This window comes from Xenopus tropicalis, chromosome 7, assembly GCF_000004195.4.
Source record: "Xenopus tropicalis strain Nigerian chromosome 7, UCB_Xtro_10.0, whole genome shotgun sequence".
Lineage (NCBI taxonomy): Eukaryota > Metazoa > Chordata > Amphibia > Anura > Pipidae > Xenopus > Xenopus tropicalis.
The window spans coordinates 129,838,550-129,858,710 of record NC_030683.2 but is presented as its reverse complement, the minus strand read 5'-3'; the positions used below and the strand labels follow the sequence as shown (position 1 = coordinate 129,858,710).

The 20,161-nt window shown below is 46.2% G+C and overlaps 1 protein-coding gene across 2 annotated transcripts in view; it reads right to left on the bottom strand.

Moving 5' to 3' along the window:
* The window catches only part of tmco4 (transmembrane and coiled-coil domains 4), a 32,966-nt gene extending 17,089 nt beyond the window's left edge, over positions 1–15,877 (bottom strand). The window contains exons 1-9 of one of the 2 annotated variants that reach the window (XM_031905640.1): positions 15,689–15,877; positions 14,519–14,616; positions 11,037–11,185; positions 10,768–10,942; positions 9,556–9,583; positions 8,571–8,703; positions 3,664–3,761; positions 3,413–3,556; positions 2,501–2,620 (exon numbers count right to left, since the gene is read on the bottom strand). In XM_031905640.1, the coding sequence (XP_031761500.1) occupies positions 2,501–2,620; positions 3,413–3,556; positions 3,664–3,761; positions 8,571–8,703; positions 9,556–9,583; positions 10,768–10,942; positions 11,037–11,185; positions 14,519–14,527 (856 nt within the window). In that variant the 5' untranslated portion in view covers positions 14,528–14,616; positions 15,689–15,877. The remainder of the gene's footprint in view (positions 1–2,500; positions 2,621–3,412; positions 3,557–3,663; positions 3,762–8,570; positions 8,704–9,555; positions 9,584–10,767; positions 10,943–11,036; positions 11,186–14,518; positions 14,617–15,688) is intronic. The other variant, XM_031905639.1, reaches the window with a different exon arrangement.
* Between the last annotated feature and the right edge of the window lie 4,284 nt (positions 15,878–20,161).

Below are 20,161 nucleotides of genomic sequence, written 5' to 3'. Positions count from 1 at the left end.
CTTTCCTCCCCACCCCCAATGAATCACTTATTCCCCCTCTCTTGGTAGGGAATCCCATAGCCTGACTGCCCTTACAGTAAGGAACCCCTTCCTATGCTGATGGTGAGATCCCCTTTCCTCCCCACCCCCAATTAATCACTCATTCTCCCTCTCTTGGTAGGGAACCCCATTAACCTGACTGCCCTTACAGTAAGGAACCCCTTCCTATGCTGATGGTGAGATCGCCCTTCCTCCCCACCCCCAATGAATCACTCATTCCCCTTCTCTGGGTAGGAAATCCCATAACCTGACTGCCCTTACAATAAAAAGCCCCTTCCTATGCTGATGGCGACATCTCCTTTCCTCCCCACCCCCTCATTCTCCCATTCCAAAGACTCACCAGAGCAGAATAATTAATTAAGCTGAGAGCAATAAGAGTTGACTTCTTTAGGCAATTTTAAAGTTAAAGGGAATATTATCCCGTTACTCTGTTTAGATTGGGATGCCTCAATCTTTATCCTTTAAACCAATCAGATTAATCAGAGGGCCCAGAGCTGTGCCGGGGAATGACTGGCATGTTGAGCGCAGCGGCACAGCCTGGGTCTGAGCGCAGCCAGAGAGATTAGAGAGAATTCCATTTTCTGACATTTCTGCCCGTTATGTAACGCTTTTGGCTTCCCTTACGTAACAGCTTGAATGGAAGGGAGAAAATGTTTTCCTTGTACGTGTTTACGGGGCTCTGAAAGCAGAAGGCAGGAGTATGTGAGCCACGCTCGCAATGTGCCACGGAGATGCAGCCAAGAATGGTCTGAGCTACATCTGTGGGAACAAAGGCACAACTGACGCACATACGGAAATAGAAGCCTAGAAATAAAGGAAACTGCGACTGGAAAGGGACAATTCCATCAAGGTTTTCCTATCTAGCTGGGTTTGCCTTCACTGACCTGGTTATACCATGTGACACATACAGAGAGAATGATGGGTAAGCAGGAGGAGCGTGTAACAAGTTGTTTATACAGGTATGGGATCCCTTATACGGAAACCCGTTATCTAGAAAGCTCCGAATTACAGAAAGCCCGTCTCCAATAGATTCCATTTTAATAAAATAATTTAGAATTTTAAAACGGATTCCTTTTTCTTTGTAATAATAAAACAGTACCTGTACTTGATCCCAACTAAGATATAATTACCCCTTATTGGGGCAGAACAGCCCTATTGGGTTTATTTAATGGTTAAATGATTCCCTTTTCTCTGTAATAATAAAACAGTACCTGTACTTGATCCCAACTAAGATATAATTACCCCTTATTGGGGCAGAACAGCCCTATTGGGTTTATTTCATGGTTAAATGATTCCCTTTTCTCTGTAATAATAAAACAGTACCTGTACTTGATCCCAACTAAGATATAATTACCCCTTATTGGGGCAGAACAGCCCTATTGGGTTTATTTCATGGTTAAAGGATTCCCTTTTCTCTGTAATAATAAAACAGTACCTGTACTTGATCCCAACTAAGATATAATTACCCCTTATTGGGGCAGAACAGCCCTATTGGGTTTATTTAATGGTTAAATGATTCCCTTTTCTCTGTAATAATAAAACAGTACCTGTACTTGATCCCAACTAAGATATAATTACCCCTTATTGGGGCAGAACAGCCCTATTGGGTTTATTTCATGGTTAAATGATTCCCTTTTCTCTGTAATAATAAAACAGTACCTGTACTTGATCCCAACTAAGATATAATTACCCCTTATTGGGGCAGAACAGCCCTATTGGGTTTATTTCATGGTTAAAGGATTCCCTTTTCTCTGTAATAATAAAACAGTACCTGTACTTGATCCCAACTAAGATATAATTACCCCTTATTGGGGCAGAACAGCCCTATTGGGTTTATTTAATGGTTAAATGATTCCCTTTTCTCTGTAATAATAAAACAGTACCTGTACTTGATCCCAACTAAGATATAATTACCCCTTATTGGGGGCAGAACAGCCCTATTGGGTTTATTTAATGGTTAAATGATTCCCTTTTCTCTGTAATAATAAAACAGTACCTGTACTTGATCCCAACTAAGATATAATTACCCCTTATTGGGGCAGAACAGCCCTATTGGGTTTATTTAATGGTTAAATGATTCCCTTTTCTCTGTAATAATAAAACAGTACCTGTACTTGATCCCAACTAAGATACAAATAATCCTTATTAGATGCAAAACAATCCTATTGGGTTTAATTAATGTTTTATACATTTTTAGCAGACTTAATGTATGGAGATCCAAATTACGGAAATACCCCTTATCCGGAATACCCTTGGTCCCGAGCATTCTGGATAAGGGGTCCTATACCTGTATGAGGTGGCTCCTAATACCTAGGGGTGTGACCAGTAGGGTAACAATCGAGGAAGCAGACCCAGAGGTTGCGAGGGAGGCCCGGACCCCGGATCCTCAGTGAAAGATTCGGCCGAATTCAAACCCTAATTCAGTGCAGAGTGGTATTATGATCATGCGCGTCCCACTCACCGTATTTCCCCGTGGACAGCCAACCAGTAATAGCGATACTAATATGTAGCTGCCGTCCCCCGGTGAGGGGCAAAAACTCGAACTCCTCTATGGCTCCCACTCGTTTCTTCATCTTGTAACCTGAGGGAAACAAAACACAGGGCCGGTCTTATAAACTACGGGGCCCAATTGGGACCATTTTGGCGGGGCCCCCTACACAAGGTGTTGCCGGCTGGCACAGGGTTCCAGGGCTGGGGGGCGCAAATAGTCTCTGCCTCTCACTCTGTGACTGATGGTGTAACCCCACCTTTTCATCTCTCTTGTTCCATTGGCCCCCAACACTTAATGGCACAATGTGGCCCCCAAGCGCTGGGCACTGACACATCAAGCATACTATATACAGTGTGAGACAGGGATTATTGGCCCCGCAAGCGCTGGGACACACCAAGCATACTACACACAGTGACAGACAGTGGGTACCCCGGGGTAGCAGTATGAATGCAGTGCCCACTTTGTGTTTAATGTCCCAGAACACACAGCAACATTATCAGGCAATCGTTGTTGGGGGGGCTGGACAGCTTCATGTGCTTATTCCACTGCTGTGGGGCCCCCATGCACAAACACTGTGTCACACAGGGAATTTTAATCTCTGTCGCCCTCTGGTGGAAAACAGCAGTGGCCAAAATGCCTAGCCCGCTCTTGCCCCTCATCATTACAGCTTACATAGCAGCCTTATTTGCACTTTGTGTTCTGTTACTTGAATGACCCCCGTATATGTAGTGTCAGGCAGACAGGGGCATTTAGACAACTGCTGTTTTCCACCAGATGGCAGTGGTGATTCAAATGCCCGTGTGTGCCATTAGGCTAAATCCATCAGTTTGTGACAAATATAGGAAAGAGACGTTACTCTGAGTCAAGCAAAGCTCCACTCACCTGTCAGTCCAGCTCCAGCTGCACCAAAGAGCGACGCCATAATGGCAATGCCAGCTGTTGATGCCAGCGCGGCTGCTCCTGCACTGCCGATAATTGTTGCAGCCCCAGCAGCTACCAGAGGGGCGGCGAGCCCACCAGTCAGACCTGCGGCAAATACAGACTTGGGTGTGAACCCCGGAAGGTTTTGTGCACCATGATGAGTAGCGAATAAATCATAGATACCCATACACGGATAATTTTATCAGTCCTACCTATGACGGTGCCGCCCCCGACAGTGGCCAAACCAATCAGCAAGTATCTCTTTAACTTTTTCCGACTTTCCTTCTTTTTGCGAGACGCCTGCACCGACCTGTAAGGATCAAGAGAAGGAAAGACAACTTTGAACAGGGCAAAAAGACCAAAGGGAATCAATTATTCTTGGACTGGGGGGGGGGGGTCTAAATAATTATTTCTTCATCCACAGTGTCTCTATAGTCTCCAAGCCCTGAAATGCCCCATCAAATGCCTATGTACCTGAGCTATACCTACCTGCACTATGAATGGTAAGTGGCTACGGAGGGTAAAGGGCTTACTGAGCAAACAATGGCTAACAGCCCAAGCACCAAAGGCCTAAGAGAGAAAAGCAAAGCCTGAGTATCTGGTCCATATCACCCGTCTCATTCTGACAAGTCCAGTATCTGGGGAACCAGTACCATATACATTACACAACTGTGGTACAAGCCAGGTACCTACCTCGGTCCCTCCTCCTTGGGCAGCAGCAGCAGAAAGGATAGAGAGAGAAAACACCATCAATTTTAAAGTATTTATATCAGACCTGTGCAGTGTATACCTATTTGGGTGCCATACAGGACCCTGAGAGAGCAGGTCCAGGGTCTCTGGGAAAGGCCATGGATCCACCTGTCAGAGTTATGAACTCGTTGAACTGGTCCCTTTGAGGGCAATAAGATGCCACCATAATCACCGAGCATCATTCGGTTCTGATCCTCTTGAGGATTCTTGGGATGGGTGGTAGCGGAGGGAATGGGTATGCCAGGGAGAAGTCTCACTGTGCCGTGTATCCACTGCTAGTGCCAGGGGATTCCAGCATCTGGAGATGAACTGTGGCACCTTGGGCCGAACAGAAGTTGGCAATTGAAGGGAATGGTTAGAAGGGATTCCATTGATCATAAGCCAGCTGGCAAGAGTTATAGCTACAGCCAGAGCCGAAGTATGACTGGGCCCATCCAGGGAGGTACCACATAAATACTCATTGGTGTCTTTGACCTGAAGTGCTAGCTCTTGTCAAGCATTACCAATATTGGGGGCATCAGTAAGTAAGCTGGGACAGGTTTGTACTGCTCTAGAACCCAAGTGGAAGCCAGAACTAAATGGAGAGTTTCCCCCCAAAGAAGCGAACAAGGCTCTAAGTAGGAGCAGTTACTTGCCCAAGGTAGCAGAGATCTATCATGGGCGACTAACTTGCTCCAAGTGTCCTTAAGATGGCCATACACGCACCGATAATATCGTACAAAATGTTGTTTTTACAATATTTGGTGCGTGTATGGCAACTCGGCGAGGCGACCGATATTGCAGGAGGCTGCTAATATCGGTCGACTCACCGATCGGGCAGGTTAGAAGATTTTGATTGGGCGCCATAGAACGTGCCTGAGCAAAATCTGCCTTCAGGGCTGAATCGGCAGAAGGAGGTAGAAATCCTATTGTTTCTGCCTCCATATCGGACGATTCAGCTCTGAACGTCTGTGGAGGGTTTGAACGATCTTTTGTGCGACCGATGGATTGAGCTTTAGGGCTCTGGCACACGGGGAGATTAGTCGCCCACGACAAAACTCCCTGTTCGCGGGCGACTAATCTCGCAGCCGCGTGTGCCATCCCACCGGCGACTTACATTTCCGCCGGTGGGATGGCAGGTGAAGGCAACTCGGGAGATTAGTCGCCCGCGAACAGGGAGTTTTGTCGCGGGCAACTAATCTCCCTGTGTGCCAGAGCCCTTAGACTTAAGATCAACAAAGAACTAACCTTGAAATTCTACTCATTTTGTTGTTGGCCCCGATGCCTCTGCAGATAGCCGAGCTGCTACTGTAAACAAGATAACAGCTTTATTGGGGCCCCACAGGCAGGAGCTCTCTGGCTCCTCTCGTGCATATCCAATTTATTGCTCTGATAAAGAACCGTTCTATTGCTCTGTGTACTGCTGATTAGTGTCCCTCCGTGCTTAATTGCCTTTCGCCCCAGGGAAGCCCATGATAATTAATACTTATGCAGATTAATATTTGCTAGAATAAAGAGCAGCAGTTGCACCTCTTGGGAAAAACAAGTTCTTTTATTGCTGCTGAGCCGGTGCCACAGACAAACAACAAAGGGCTATTATGCCCTAATTACGGGCTACACTTTGGATAGAGGGCGGGCAGTTCCATCAGACCCACAGGAACTTGGCACAGGAATAACCAGCCAATCTGGAACGGAGCAGGACTGCCTAAAGGCATGGAGTTGCTTTCTCTCAGTTATTGGCAAGAAGTGATTAATTTATATAATCAATAACTAAAATTCCCAGCTGATAACAGATAGACTGTTCCTTATTCTACTGAAGTGTATTGATTTACATTATTGTGCCACAAACACAGCGCTATTGCTCAGACGTCTCCTATGGTAGCTACGTGGGCAGAGGGACATGGGAAAGAAACTCCTTTCACCCCTCCTTATCCATCCCAATTAGCGCTCAGGCACAAGATGAAACCTTATGAAATGAAACTCCCCCGACCCCCCGGGCACCAAAATAGTCTCTATATGAGAGAAAACAGATCTGCGGGACAGAAGAACTTAGGGGCTGCAACATAAACCCATCCTAGACAGATACTCATTAATACTCAGCACTAAATATAACCAGCACCCCCTCCGTATAGTCACGCAGTGCTGTGGCACCCCCAAAACCTTCCTTTACTTCTTTATACTTTCATGTACAGAAAATATGGAGATAAAGCCCTTTAGTTGCTGTAAGTGAATCTGACACATTGTGAGAGGGTGATTAGTCTGTGCTAATTAGAAGGTTTTGGGGTATAACCCCAAGTTTCCAGCTGGGGTTCATTAGTAACTGCTTGAGAACTTGGGCAACACAGGAGCAGATACTGTATCCAAGGTCTCTCCATTTGCACCGAGCATTGCCTCATGTATGTAGAAAACTGGCTTCCTAATGGGGGCAGACTCTTCAAATATGTTTCAATAACCCCTGCAAGGTAGATTCCGAAGCAATGGCAGCCCCCGTTCATGCACCTATCCCATCTAGGGATCCTCTCTCCATATCCAGGTGGGGAAGAGATAAAACAATGGCTCCCAGGGTGCCACTGGCTATAATGATATATACTTGCTCCACACAGCGATGCTCAGATATGAATATGTAGTGCTACTGAGCACCAAGGAAGGTTATGGTGCAGAGTACAGCCAAATGAGCAAATCTTTCCCAAATATACCCACCTTCAGCGGGCGATATCGTACTAATGTCAACATTTGTCCCTACGGCCAATCACATTACACTGAAGGAGATAGGAAAAGTCGCCGTGAGGAACGCATCAATAAACTGTTGAGGTCCCTGATCCAACGAAAATTGTTCAATTGACATCTGGACAATTTTTGGCCAGATATCAGTCAGGGAGACCTATTGGAGGGCCCCATACATGGGCAAAGTCGTCTTAATGACCCGAATCGGCAGCTGAAATATACTTGTGTATTGCCAAATTAGGGCTTATAGAAAGTTGCCTCTGCTAAAACACACATAGAGACAATGATCAGTAAATGATCAGCGTTGTCTGTTTCTATAGCTGCAACAAGTAGCTCTGTGTGTCTTCACCTTTAGGGCTCTGGCACACGGGGAGATTAGTCGCCCACGACAAATCTCCCTGTTCGCGGGCAACTAATCTCCCCGAATTGCCATCCCACCGGCGACAATGTAAGTCGCCGGTGGGATGGCACACGCTGCGCAGGCGATTTCGGCAAATCGCGCCGCTGTGTGTGCCATCCCACCGGCGACTTACACTCTCGCTGGTGGGATGGTATGGGATGGCAACTCGGGGAGATTAGTCGCCCGCGAACAGGGAGATTTGTTGCGGGCGACTAATCTCCCTGTGTGCCAGAGCCCTTATAGTAACCATAGTGGCAGTCATTCAATTTAAAAAAAAAAAGGAGAAAAGGCCCAGGTTACATAGCAGATAACAGATAAGTTACATAGATTCTCATTGTATCTACACTGCTTATCTGTTATCTGCTATGTAACCTGTGCCTTTTTTCCTTTTTTCAAATCTTATTAAATATGTAGGCAGCGTTATTGCCTCTGCTTTTTGGGATTGTCATTTTATTTGCCCCCGCCCAGAGAAAAATCAGATGAGAAGCAAATCAGGGACAGGCACAGAGATGAATGCTGGCACCAACAATCACTGTGCCAATCAGCAGGGGAAACACTGTCAGTGACACTATAAAGAGCCGCTGGCACAGACAGAAAGACTGGAACAGCACAGCTGTCACGTGGTTAAAAGCATAACAGAGCCGAGTTGGCACGGACTGAGCTGATTGGGCCCCTCCGGACCATGGGCAGATACTTACAAGCCCCTAAACTCCACATAATTTCAGGGTGCAACTGTTTCATTAGTGAGGTCCTGTGTTTCATGTGACATAGTCATAGCTTAGTAGATATGCCAGTATACAAGTTGCAAAGTTGCGCAAAATAATAATAAAATAATAAAAAAGATGCATGGGTTAGCAAAATAATGCAACAATAGATGGGCATAAATTGCTAGATGCATTAGGGCTCATTTACTTGCACAGATGCTAACAAGTCCCGGTGCAGTTGCCCACAGAAACCAATCACCAATTAGTTTTAATAATTAAAAAAAACAAAAGCAAACTGGTTGCTATGGGCAACTGCAATGGTGAACTTTAGCATCTATCTTTATAAATCAGCCCCATAATCTCTTGGCACAAGAAGGAACCCCGATCTAATAAAAAATACCCATGAGGGGATTCTATAGGTGGGGGGATTCTATAGCCGAGGGGATTCTATAGGTGGGGGGATTCTATAGCCGAGGGAAGTCTATTGCTAAGGGGATCCTATAGCCGGGGGGAAGCCTATAGCCGGGGGGAAGCCTATAGCCCAGGACCACATTCTCCTTACTCTGAGGGTTCCTCCGTGTGCTGCTTCAGGCTCTGCATTAAAGACTCCTCGCAGATCTCCAATGTTCCTGGTGGGACGCGCAGCAGCCACGAGACATGAGATATCAGCACTCGGCTTCTAGAATCGTAAAACCCTGTACAGATACAGGGAGACACATAAAATCTTTCTTTGGTAACAATACCCTTTCTGCCCCATAATATAACTTTCTGGTTCTGCCAAGTCACTGTTTGCAGAGGAGCTGGTAGTAAAACAGTTGACCAGTCCACAGATAAGCCCACTGTATAACATCATAAAGACTGCAGCTTGGGGAAGGAGAAGTTTGTTTATACAGAGCTCTATTTCTATTTGAACAATTTAATCTTATTTATAGGGGGAGAGAGAGGAGTGAGTACAGGTTATAACAAACCAATGTCCATCAGTGTTTTACAAATACAAAAAAATAGTAAGATAGGGTTTTTTTTTTAATTAAAGAGGATATATTGTGTCAAAATACAAGAATAAATACAGAATGAATAGAAAAGTTGTGTTTTTTAAGCTGATTTATTAAAAATGTCTCCAAAAAAACCCACTAGCCCCGCCCATCTGTGTCACTTCCTGCTGCCTCCTTCCCCCAGACTGTGCGGGGGGGCCAGCGGCCCTGTAGGATAGGAACCAATCAGCAGCTAGGCTGACCTGATAGGGAACTGAAGCCTGTCTGTGCTTGTGTGACTGCAGGGCTGTGATTGGCTCTCCCCCTCCTTCTGTGCCTCTGGCAGGGACCATTAGGACACGCCCACCCCTCATTTGAAACAGACAGGGACCTGAGAGGATCTATAGGGAGCCCCAATAAAGGGGCCATTTTTAATGACAGTATTAATTATTAGAGCAAAGTAAAACCAGCACCATGTATTATTCATAATTGCCTAAAATATATTTTTTCATTTATCCTATATGTCTCCTTTAAAAGTCATTATAACCATATAATTGGGGAAAAAAAAGAACTCACCGTCACGGAGAGAAAAGGACACCAGATCCTGTAAAGCAAAATAAATATAAAAAAAATAAGTAAAAGGTGTTATGAGGCAGCGTTGCACCCCTAGGAACCCTCCACAGCACACATTAACTTTTAGTATGTTGTACAGAGAGCTATTCTGAAACAATTTGCAATTGGTCTTTATTTTTTATCATTTGTGGCTTTATATTCAGCAACTCTCCAGTTTGGGAAGTTCCTACATGGTTCCTATACGGTATGGCTTTATGGTTGCTAGGGTCCAAATTACTCTAGCAACCAGGCAGATTTAAATATGAAATGGGAGTGGGTCTGAATAGAAACATGAGTAATAAAAAGGAACAATAACAATGAAATTGTAGCATCAAAGAGCAATAGGTTTTGGCTGCCGGGGTCAGTGACCCCCCATTTGAAAGCCACAATGAAGACCAATTGAAAAGTTACTAATAGCTGGCCGTTCTATAACATACTAAAAGTTAGCGAAAAGGTAAACCACCCCTTTAAAAGGGTTGTAAACCCAATCATAACGCTGCTCCACTGCGCCCCCTAGTTTTGATATAGAAGTTGCCGAAAACCGTAATTATAGATGCAAGGAAATTCCCCAATGAGAATTCTACTGAGCAACAATGTGACTGTAAGTGCAAGAGAAGTGACCAATGAGAATGCTGATTCCCAGCACTGTGTCAGGCCCCTTGCTGGTACCTTACATATAGAGATAATGATGGCATTTTTCCCGTCATTATATGGCACAGGAATCAGACATGGGGATAAAGGGACAGACTTGTTCAGTGCTGGGAAACTGTGCTTATTGCTCCCAACTCCAATTGCAGGAACAGAGAACAGGGAGCCGGATTTACTCACATCAGCTGGGATTCTCATTGGGGGATTTCTTGCATTTTAATGCAGTTTTATTGGGCAATATTGCTTTAAGAATACAGCCCTGATGTTGCTGGACTACAGCTCCCAGCATGCCTCACCCTTCATTATATGTTACATTATTCTGGGATTTGTAGTCCGGCAACAGCTGAGTAATGTTTGGTTGAGCCGTGCTGTGCAGCAGGGTTTAGTTCCCCTTTAATGCTTGAAAATGTATTGGACCATCAGTTAAACAATGACTACAAAACATATTCCATGTATAAATGGTGGTCACTAAGCCCGGTTTTGGCAGCCACTGACTACAGATAAGACAAATAGCGACACAGTTCTTACCTGAGTGACGACAGTCGGGTTGGACTTCAAGGCTGGATCCTCCAGGAGAAGTTTAGTAAAGGTATCAGTTCCCTCTCCCCCTAAGCCACTGGCAAAGGCCACCATCGCCGGAAGCACCGACTTGGACAGATCCAGCCAATCCACCAAGTCTTCCACGAACTTAGTGCAGAAGCTCCTGAGTATAAAGGGTCAGAGAATTCAACCAATGAGCAACTGGCAGGATTATCAGGTATAATTAATGGTTTCTCTTCCATTTCTGTGAAAATTACCTCTGTTCTTTTTCAGGAAACAGCTGAGACAAACAGATGCCACAAAGGCCGGCATAGGCAAATCTGTCCGGCTCGCTGAGGGCTCGCCCCAACACAACCGCGGCTGCCTTGCCGTCCGATTCATCCTGCATACTGACTGCAGCTTGGCCCTGTACACAAAATAGAAATTTCAATCAGCGGTTAATTAAAGGGGATATAAACCCAACAATAACCCTGCCCCACTGCGCCCCCTAGTGTTGCTATAGTCGTAATTCTAGATGCAAGGAAATTCCCCAATGAGAATTCTACTGAGCAACAATGTGAGTGTAAGTGCAAGAGAAGTGACCAATGAGAATGCTGATTCCCTGTGTCAGGCCCCTTGCTGGTACCTTACATATAGAGATAATGATGGCATTTTCCCGTCATTATATGGCACAGGAATCAGACATGGGGATAAAGGGACAGACTTGTTCAGTGCTGGGAAACTGTGCTTATTGCTCCCAACTCCAATTGCAGGAACAGAGAACAGGGAGCCGGATTTACTCACATCAGCTGGGATTCTCATTGGGGGATTTCTTGCATTTTAATGCCGTTTTATTGGGCAATATTGCTTTAAGAATACAGCCCTGATGTTGCTGGACTACAGCTCCCAGCATGCCTCACCCTTCATTATATGTTACATTATTCTGGGATTTGTAGTCCAGCAACAGCTGAGTAATGTTTGGTTGAGCCGCGCTGTGCAGCAGGGTTTAGTTCCCCTTTAATGCTTGAAAAAGTATTGGAACAGGGAGCCAGATTTACACAGATTAGCGGCTGTATTAGTAAAAAATATAGGGGCAATAGGTGCCCTTTAGGTATATCATCATGGGGCAAATTCAAAGAAAATTAGTTTTTACCATTTCACCATTCTCCTTGAAACCCTATGAGCGAGCGGCTGCCTTACTATCAGTGCCAGGGCGCTTTAGTGCTAAACTGGCGTCTGGTCAGGACACGAGAGGCAAAACCTTTCGCACAGGGGTTAATAATAATGCAAAGGCACTGACCCGTAGCAGAGGCAAATGACGCACTCCGCTCATTCTAGCCTATAGGAACCCCCTTGGGATTTCCAGCTCATTGGGCACAAGTGAAAAGCATTGATTTGCCCCTTCACAGACTCATGTAAATCATTCTGACCCTGACCCTGCCAGAGAACCAATAGGAATAGGTCAGTGGGCATTCCAGTTGGTAATTGCCTGACCCCGGGGTGAGTGGGCATTCCAGTTGGTAACTGCCTGACCCCGGGGTGAGTGGGCATTCCAGTTGGTAACTGCCTGACCCCGGGGTGAGTGGGCATTCCAGTTGGTAACTGCCTGACCCCGGGGTGAGTGGGCATTCCAGTTGGTAACTGCCTGACCCCGGGGTGAGTGGGCATTCCAGTTGGTAACTGCCTGACCCCGGGGTGAGTGGGCATTCCAGTTGGTAACTGCCTGACCCCGGGGTGAGTGGGCATTCCAGTTGGTAACTGCCTGACCCCGGGGTGAGTGGGCATTCCAGTTGGTAACTGCCTGACCCCGGGGTGAGTGGGCATTCCAGTTGGTAACTGCCTGACCCCGGGGTGAGTGGGCATTCCAGTTGGTAACTGCCTGACCCCGGGGTGAGTGGCATTCCAGTTGGTAACTGCCTGACCCCGGGGTGAGTGGGCATTCCAGTTGGTAACTGCCTGACCCCGGGGTGAGTGGGCATTCCAGTTGGTAACTGCCTGACCCCGGGGTGAGTGGGCATTCCAGTTGGTAACTGCCTGACCCAGGGGTGAGTGGGCATTCCAGTTGTTAATTGCCTGACCCCGGGGGCATTTGGGGGTGCATTTTCTACCCAGCCTGGAATCCATTTGGTTGTGTAGACTTCCTGTTGCGTCGAAAAATTCGAAAATATGGGTTGACTTTGCCTTGGCCGACTCCCATTGACTTCTATAGAAACTCGTAAGATTTTAGATGGTGATTTTTTTGAAATATAATTAGAATTCGAGCTTTTTTAGTGCAAAAACGACTCAAATTGTAATGAAAAGAGCAATTATCTCTGACTCTTTGACTCTCTATTCAAAACAGACCAGTTATTTATACCAAAAAGAAAGAAAAATGTAATGAATTCTTAATTATATTCAGATGCACAGATTTAATAATAAATTGATCCTGTTTCCATTGGTAATGCTCAAGGACCATAAATACATTAATCTGAATGGACCTGACAATCCTGCGCATAATGATTTTCACGCTCACTTGTCACTTCGGCAGAAATTGCAGCCAATTTACCATTATAAGTGCATTGGCTTTTTCCAGGCAATTTCAGATATTTAATATTCCTGTGAACAAATGGATTTACACATAGCAACCGAGCAGGGACAAGTGGGTAGCGACCTAAACAGCAATTCCTACATACGGAACCAACATTGATCTGAAGTCTCCCATCAGAGTGAGGCTCTCCTCTTAGTATAGGGGAATTCTGAGCTACACAGATATACAGTTTCTCTGCTTAGTACAGGGGAATCCCTATGTGCCATAGTTTTATGGTATCTCTCTGTACAGGCTATGAGCAAACTTAGGGGGCTGTTCCTGCTGAATTGTGCTTAGTACAGGGGAATCCCTATGTGCCATAGTTTTATGGTATCTCTCTGTACAGGCTATGAGCAAACTTAGGGGGCTGTTCCTGCTGAATTGTGCTTAGTACAGGGGAATCCCTATGTGCCATAGTTTTATGGTATCTCTCTGTACAGGCTATGAGCAAACTTAGGGGGCTGTTCCTGCTGAATTGTGCTTAGTACAGGGGAATCCCTATGTGCCATAGTTTTATGGTATCTCTCTGTACAGGCTATGAGCCAACTTAGGGGGCTGTTCCTGCTGAATTGTGCTTAGTACAGGGGAATCCCTATGTGCCATAGTTTTATGGTATCTCTCTGTACAGGCTATGAGCAAACTTAGGGGGCTGTTCCTGCTGAATTGTGCTTAGTACAGGGGAATCCCTATGTGCCATAGTTTTATGGTATCTCTCTGTACAGGCTATGAGCAAACTTAGGGGGCTGTTCCTGCTGAATTGTGCTTAGTACAGGGGAATCCCTATGTGCCATAGTTTTATGGTATCTCTCTGTACAGGCTATGGGCAAACTTAGGGGGCTGTTCCTGCTGAATTGTGCTTAGTACAGGGGAATCCCTATGTGCCATAGTTTTATGGTATCTCTCTGTACAGGCTATGAGCAAACTTAGGGGGCTGTTCCTGCTGAATTGTGCTTAGTACAGGGGAATCCCTATGTGCCATAGTTTTATGGTATATCTCTGTACAGGCTATGAGCAAACTTAGGGGGCTGTTCCTGCTGAATTGTGCTTAGTACAGGGGAATCCCTATGTGCCATAGTTTTATGGTATCTCTCTGTACAGGCTATGAGCAAACTTAGGGGGCTGTTCCTGCTGAATTGTGCTTAGTACAGGGGAATCCCTATGTGCCATAGTTCTATGGTATCTCTCTGTACGCACCGGATCCATGAGCTGAAAGCGCTGCTGTTACCCAGGGAGTCAGTTTTCTTCCTTCACATTAATGCTCTTTACACTGTATTAATTATTCCAGGGGGAATCTGTAAAACACAATAACAAAAACAAGTCATGTGATGAAACACATCCTTAGGCCTCAGCACAGGGGGCATATACTCCTGTAGCTATCTTGTTGGGGGAGAAGTGCATGAATGTAACGCTATATTACAACTGAACCACAAACGATATTGTCTAACAGAATTCGCTTGTTTATGCCCCATGTAGTTACATGGGTTCCATCCATCCAATCACATTGCCAGCCTGTGCCTAATGCTGAACTGAGCAGCCAATCAGAAATTAAGCAGTAAAATGCAGAACAAAATATTTTTTAATGATTTCCCTTCTTCTTCTGACTCCTTGCAGCTTTCAAATGGGGGTCACTGACCCCGGCAGCCAAACCCTATTGCTCTGTGAGGCTCCAGTTTTATTGTTATTGTTACTTTTTATTCCTTATCTTTCTATTCAGCCCCTCCCCTATTCATATTCCAGTCTCTCATTCAAACCCCTACCTGGTTGCTAAGGTAATTTGGACCCTAGCAACTCTTTGCAGCTTTCAAATGGGGGTCACTGACCCCGGCAGCCAAACCCTATTGCTCCGTGAGGCTCCAGTTTTATTGTTATTGTTACTTTTTTTATCCGATTCCGTACCCTCTCCTGTTCCTGTATCAGTCTTCCATTCAAACCACTCCCTGGTTGCTAAAGTAATTCGGACCCTAGCAACCAGATATCTGTTATAACGCCAAACTGGAGAGCTGCTGAACAATGATTGAAATAATGGGGGAAAAAAACTACAAGTAATAAAAAATGAAGACCAACTGCAAATTGTCTCAGAATATTACTCTTTACAGCACAGTAAAAGTTAACTCAAAGTTGACCAACCCCAGCAGGGGGCAATAAATAAGGGCATTGGGGCAACTTTGTGAAGGGTAGGGGTACCAAAGAGCTGTCAATACCCTGAAAGAAGGTGGGACTATGTATCCTTCCACCCACACATACTGAATCAATGCGCCTTCCCAATGAGCTCAGTTACCCACCCCCTATCCCCGTACCGGACAGAGCACCCAAAGTTCTCCCATCTGAATCCCCCCCCACCCCGCTGCCCCCTCTCCCACTTACCCCCCGAGTCGGTCTTTCCACTCCCATTCCTCTCCCTCAGTCAGCCTCAGTCAGCCGGCCCAGGCCGCAACTACGCTGTTAACGCTGCACTTTAGGAATACCGGTTATACGGCGCTGACGTGCCGCAAAGTGAAGCTTTTGCTGCGTCAGACATTACGCTAAGAGAGCAACGTAGCGTTAATGAATACACATGGTAACGTAAGTTGCGTAGTGAGCTGGCAGGCGGACTTTGAGCTTTAGCGAGCGTTGCCTGGGAGACGGACAGCTTCCCTACTCCCAGCATTCCTTGCGCCTACAGCTTGAGAGAATGTGACTAGTGAGGCGAATAGTGAAAGTGTTTGTATTGGAGTTAGTACAGATAGTCAGTCTCCAGACCTGGATATTTCCAATTGGCCACACACTAGGCATGTCTATTCCCCTCTGGCCATGTAATGGTTAATATTCATAAATACTGTGGTGGTGGTGGTGTTGGTGGTTGGTTTAGGTGAGACAACAAACATTTCAGGGCCCCTCTCACAGTAAAAAAAACCCACAGACATGAGCACTAAAGGCCTGTCACCATGTTGTGGCATAATATTTGAATAGTTACACAGTTTGCTGTTACACAGCAAATAATTCCCTCTTGAACCAACAAATGTATTTGTAGCTGTAATATTGGTGTGTAGGCGCCATCTCAGTGCCTTGTGCCTGAGTCTGAGCTTTCAGCCAGCGCTACACATTAGACCTGCTTTCAGCTAACCTATTGTTTCTCCTACTCCCATGTAACTGGAGGAGTCCCAAGCCGGACTTGGATTTCTTACTATTGAGTGCTATTCTGATACCTACTGGGAGCTGCTATCTTGCTCCCTTCCCATTGTTCTGCTGATCGGCTGCTGGGGGTGAGGGGGTGGGATATCACTCCAACTTGCAGCGCAGCAGTAAAGTGTGCCTGAGTCTGAGCTTTCAGCCAGCGCTACACATTAGAACTGCTTTCAGCTAACCTATTGTTTCTCCTACTCCCATGTAACTGGAGGAGTCCCAAGCCGGACTTGGATTTCTTACTATTGAGTGCTATTCTGATACCTACTGGGAGCTGCTATCTTGCTCCCTTCCCATTGTTCTGCTGATCGGCTGCTGGGGGTGAGGGGGTGGGATATCACTCCAACTTGCAGCGCAGAAGTAAAGTGTGCCTGAGTCTGAGCTTTCAGCCAGCGCTACACATTAGAACTGCTTTCAGCTAACCTATTGTTTCTCCTACTCCCATGTAACTGGAGGAGTCCCAAGCCGGACTTGGATTTCTTACTATTGAGTGCTATTCTGATACCTACTGGGAGCTGCTATCTTGCTCCCTTCCCATTGTTCTGCTGATCGGCTGCTTGGGGTGGGGGGGGGGGGGGAATATCACTCCAACTTGCAGCACAGCAGTAAAGTGTGCCTGAGTCTGAGCTTTCAGAAGGAGCCAGAGCTACACATTAGAACTGCTTTCAGCTAACCTATTGTTTCTCCTACTCCCATGTAACTGGAGGAGTCCCAAGCCGGACTTGGATTTCTTACTATTGAGTGCTATTCTGATACCTACTGGGAGCTGCTATCTTGCTCCCTTCCCATTGTTCTGCTGATCGGCTGCTGTATTCCTTTTAAAATTCCACTCCTTGTTCCGACTACTGTGGAGTAAAATACTCAGGTAATGTTTGTGCACTCTCTATTCGAGTCGCGGAAACACTGGTGTGTCTCTAACCCTACGCATTTCGTACGTGCCAAAATGCCAAAAGCCATTTGCAATATCTCTGTTTGCTCTGGTTTCCTCCTACAGAACCCTTGCACCCGAATACTATAACTAGAATTAAGTATAAAGAGATTATAATACTCTGTGATGCTGTATCTCGGGGAAATATAACACAATAACAATCCGGGGGCAGAAATCCTCTGGCCTGAGCTAATTTCCCAAATAACAGAAGGGGCACAGACTCCGAGGTGACTTTATAGAATGTAAACACTGTGACCTTCAGAGAGCAATGCCTACTCCTGATGTTATTGGGAGCACAAGGACAAATATGTCACCAAATGGAAAAATAAATACTTCAAAGTCACAAATTCCTGAGCACGAGCGCTGGTACAGAAAGCTCACGTTTACCAGACTCCTTCAATCCTGAGAGCATTATTGTTCCCCCTGTTCTCTGAATTGTAGCTGACAAAATTTTCCTTTCAGGGCCGGACAGGGTCGGATTGGGGGGGCCAGCCATTTCTCCTAACCCCCCCCCACATGGCCCCCACCCCCGCAGGGTCCCCCACCTGACGTCCGAATGGTCGGGCAGAGGGAGCACCGGCAAGGGTCGGGCGTGGGCCGCAGGGGCCCACCGGGATTTTTCCCGGTGTCCCGGTGGACCAGTCCGACCCTGGGGCTGGAACTAGGGGTAGGCACCAGGCAGGTACCTCTCCCATCTACCCCTAGGCCACACTCCCTTGTCATCAGGGTCTTACTGGGGGTGCCCCAGGGCCCCCCGCACCCAACAAGGGGCCCCCACTGCGGCCTCCCCGCCACCCACCTGACCCCCTCCCCTGAGCACGCGTAAATTAAACTTACCTTCAACAGGGGGAAGGAGATCGGTGGCCCAGGGGAGCACCCAGCGGTGATCAGGACTGGACCAGTGGCCCAGTCTGTCTCTGCTTGTCATTGCCCCCACCACTTGGCATTGCACAGTAGGGGCAAAGACCCTTGTTACGGTATTGCACAGGTGTGCACACACGTGGGAAGGGGGTGGGAGAGTGCAAAGGAGGGGTGGCTCACCCGGTTGCACGGTTGGTTTGGCCCACCCCTATTTATTTTTATTTTTATATAAAATTTAGAAAGATTTAAACGGGGTTGTTCACCTTTGAATTAACTTTTAGTATGATGTAGACTTGTAGACAGTTATATTTTGAGACAATTTGCAATTGGTTTTTATTTTTTGTGGTTTTTCAGTTATGTAGCTTTTTTGTTCAGCAGCTCTTCCGTTTGGAATATTAGCAACTGGTTGCTAGGGTCTTGTTTACCTAAGCAACCAGACAGTGGTTTGAATGAAGGTTTGAAATTGGATGGTAACATGGAAGATACAAAATGCCACATTAAGGTTATTGTATTCCGAGGCCCCTGGTACATGGGGCATTTTGTCCAACACTGCCCTGTGGCAGAACAGTCTCCTACTCCTGTCACTGCTCCGTATAACTTGCCCTGCCAGTGACTGACAAGCCCCCAAAATTCCCCCAATTGCCCCATTTTTCTTACTGATTTATTTCTAATAGTGCCCGATAGTATATACTTGGGCATTTGTTCAAGTTTTCTAACCACCCCGACCTGCACCAAAACAATCTGAATTCAAGACAGCCTCCTAATTGTTTTTAGGGTGCCCAGAGCCACTGGTGTTTAGTAGCTGTGACAAGTAGCTGCTACTAAGTAGCTCCATGTGTCTGCACCCAAAGGTTTCCCTCTCTAGAAAAATCCAGTTAGGGGCCAATTTATCAAAGGCTGAGATGCAAATTGTATTCATTCTAGACAAAAAACCAACTCACTTTTCTATGCAGTTCCTTTTTAAAAATACTTTTATATTATCCCCTACATTTTTGTACTAATAAATTCAAGAGCTGAATTCTGCAGAGATCCATTATAATCAAAGGGCACATCATCATTTCCTTAAATAAAGATCTTTCTATCATTCCACTTACTTAAGAATTCTCAAGAGTGAGTTTAATCCTAATCCTACAATTTCATGGTAATGAAAAAGACAAGAAATGCACAAAATTTGGTGTAAAAATGTTTTTTTAGAAAATGTAAAGATACATTTTTGAAAAATCTCTCCCTAAATATATGGTATATAAAATATTAAGACAGAAGAGGGAGGATGGGGGGGGGAATAGAAAAGGATAGGAGAGGGGATGAGAGACAGAAGGAGAGAGGGGAAGGGAAAGGGGGTTCGGGGAGTAGAGAGACAAATGGGGGGAGAGGGGAAATATAGAAGGGGGGAGAAGAGGGTGGATGGGGGGGAGTAAGGCCAAACAGTTGGGGGGGGGGGGAATAGAAAAGGAAAGGAGAGGGGATGAGAGACAGAAGGAGAGAGGGGAAGGGAAAGGGGGTTCGGGGAGTAGAGAGACAAATGGGGGGAGAGGGGAAATATAGAAGGGGGGAGAAGAGGGAGGATGGGGGGGAGTAAGGCCAAACAGTTGGGGGGAGAGGGGAATAGGAAAGGAGAGGGGATGAGAGACAGAAGGAGAGAGGGGAAGGGAAAGGGGGTTCGGGGAGTAGAGAGACAAATGGGGGGAGAGGGGAAATATAGAAGGGGGGAGAAGAGGGAGGATGGGGGGGAGTAAGGCCAAACAGTTGGGGGGGGGAATAGAAAAGGAAAGGAGAGGGGATGAGAGACAGAAGGAGAGAGGGGAAGGGAAAGGGGGTTCGGGGAGTAGAGAGACAAATGGGGGGAGAGGGGAAATATAGAAGGGGGGAGAAGAGGGAGGATGGGG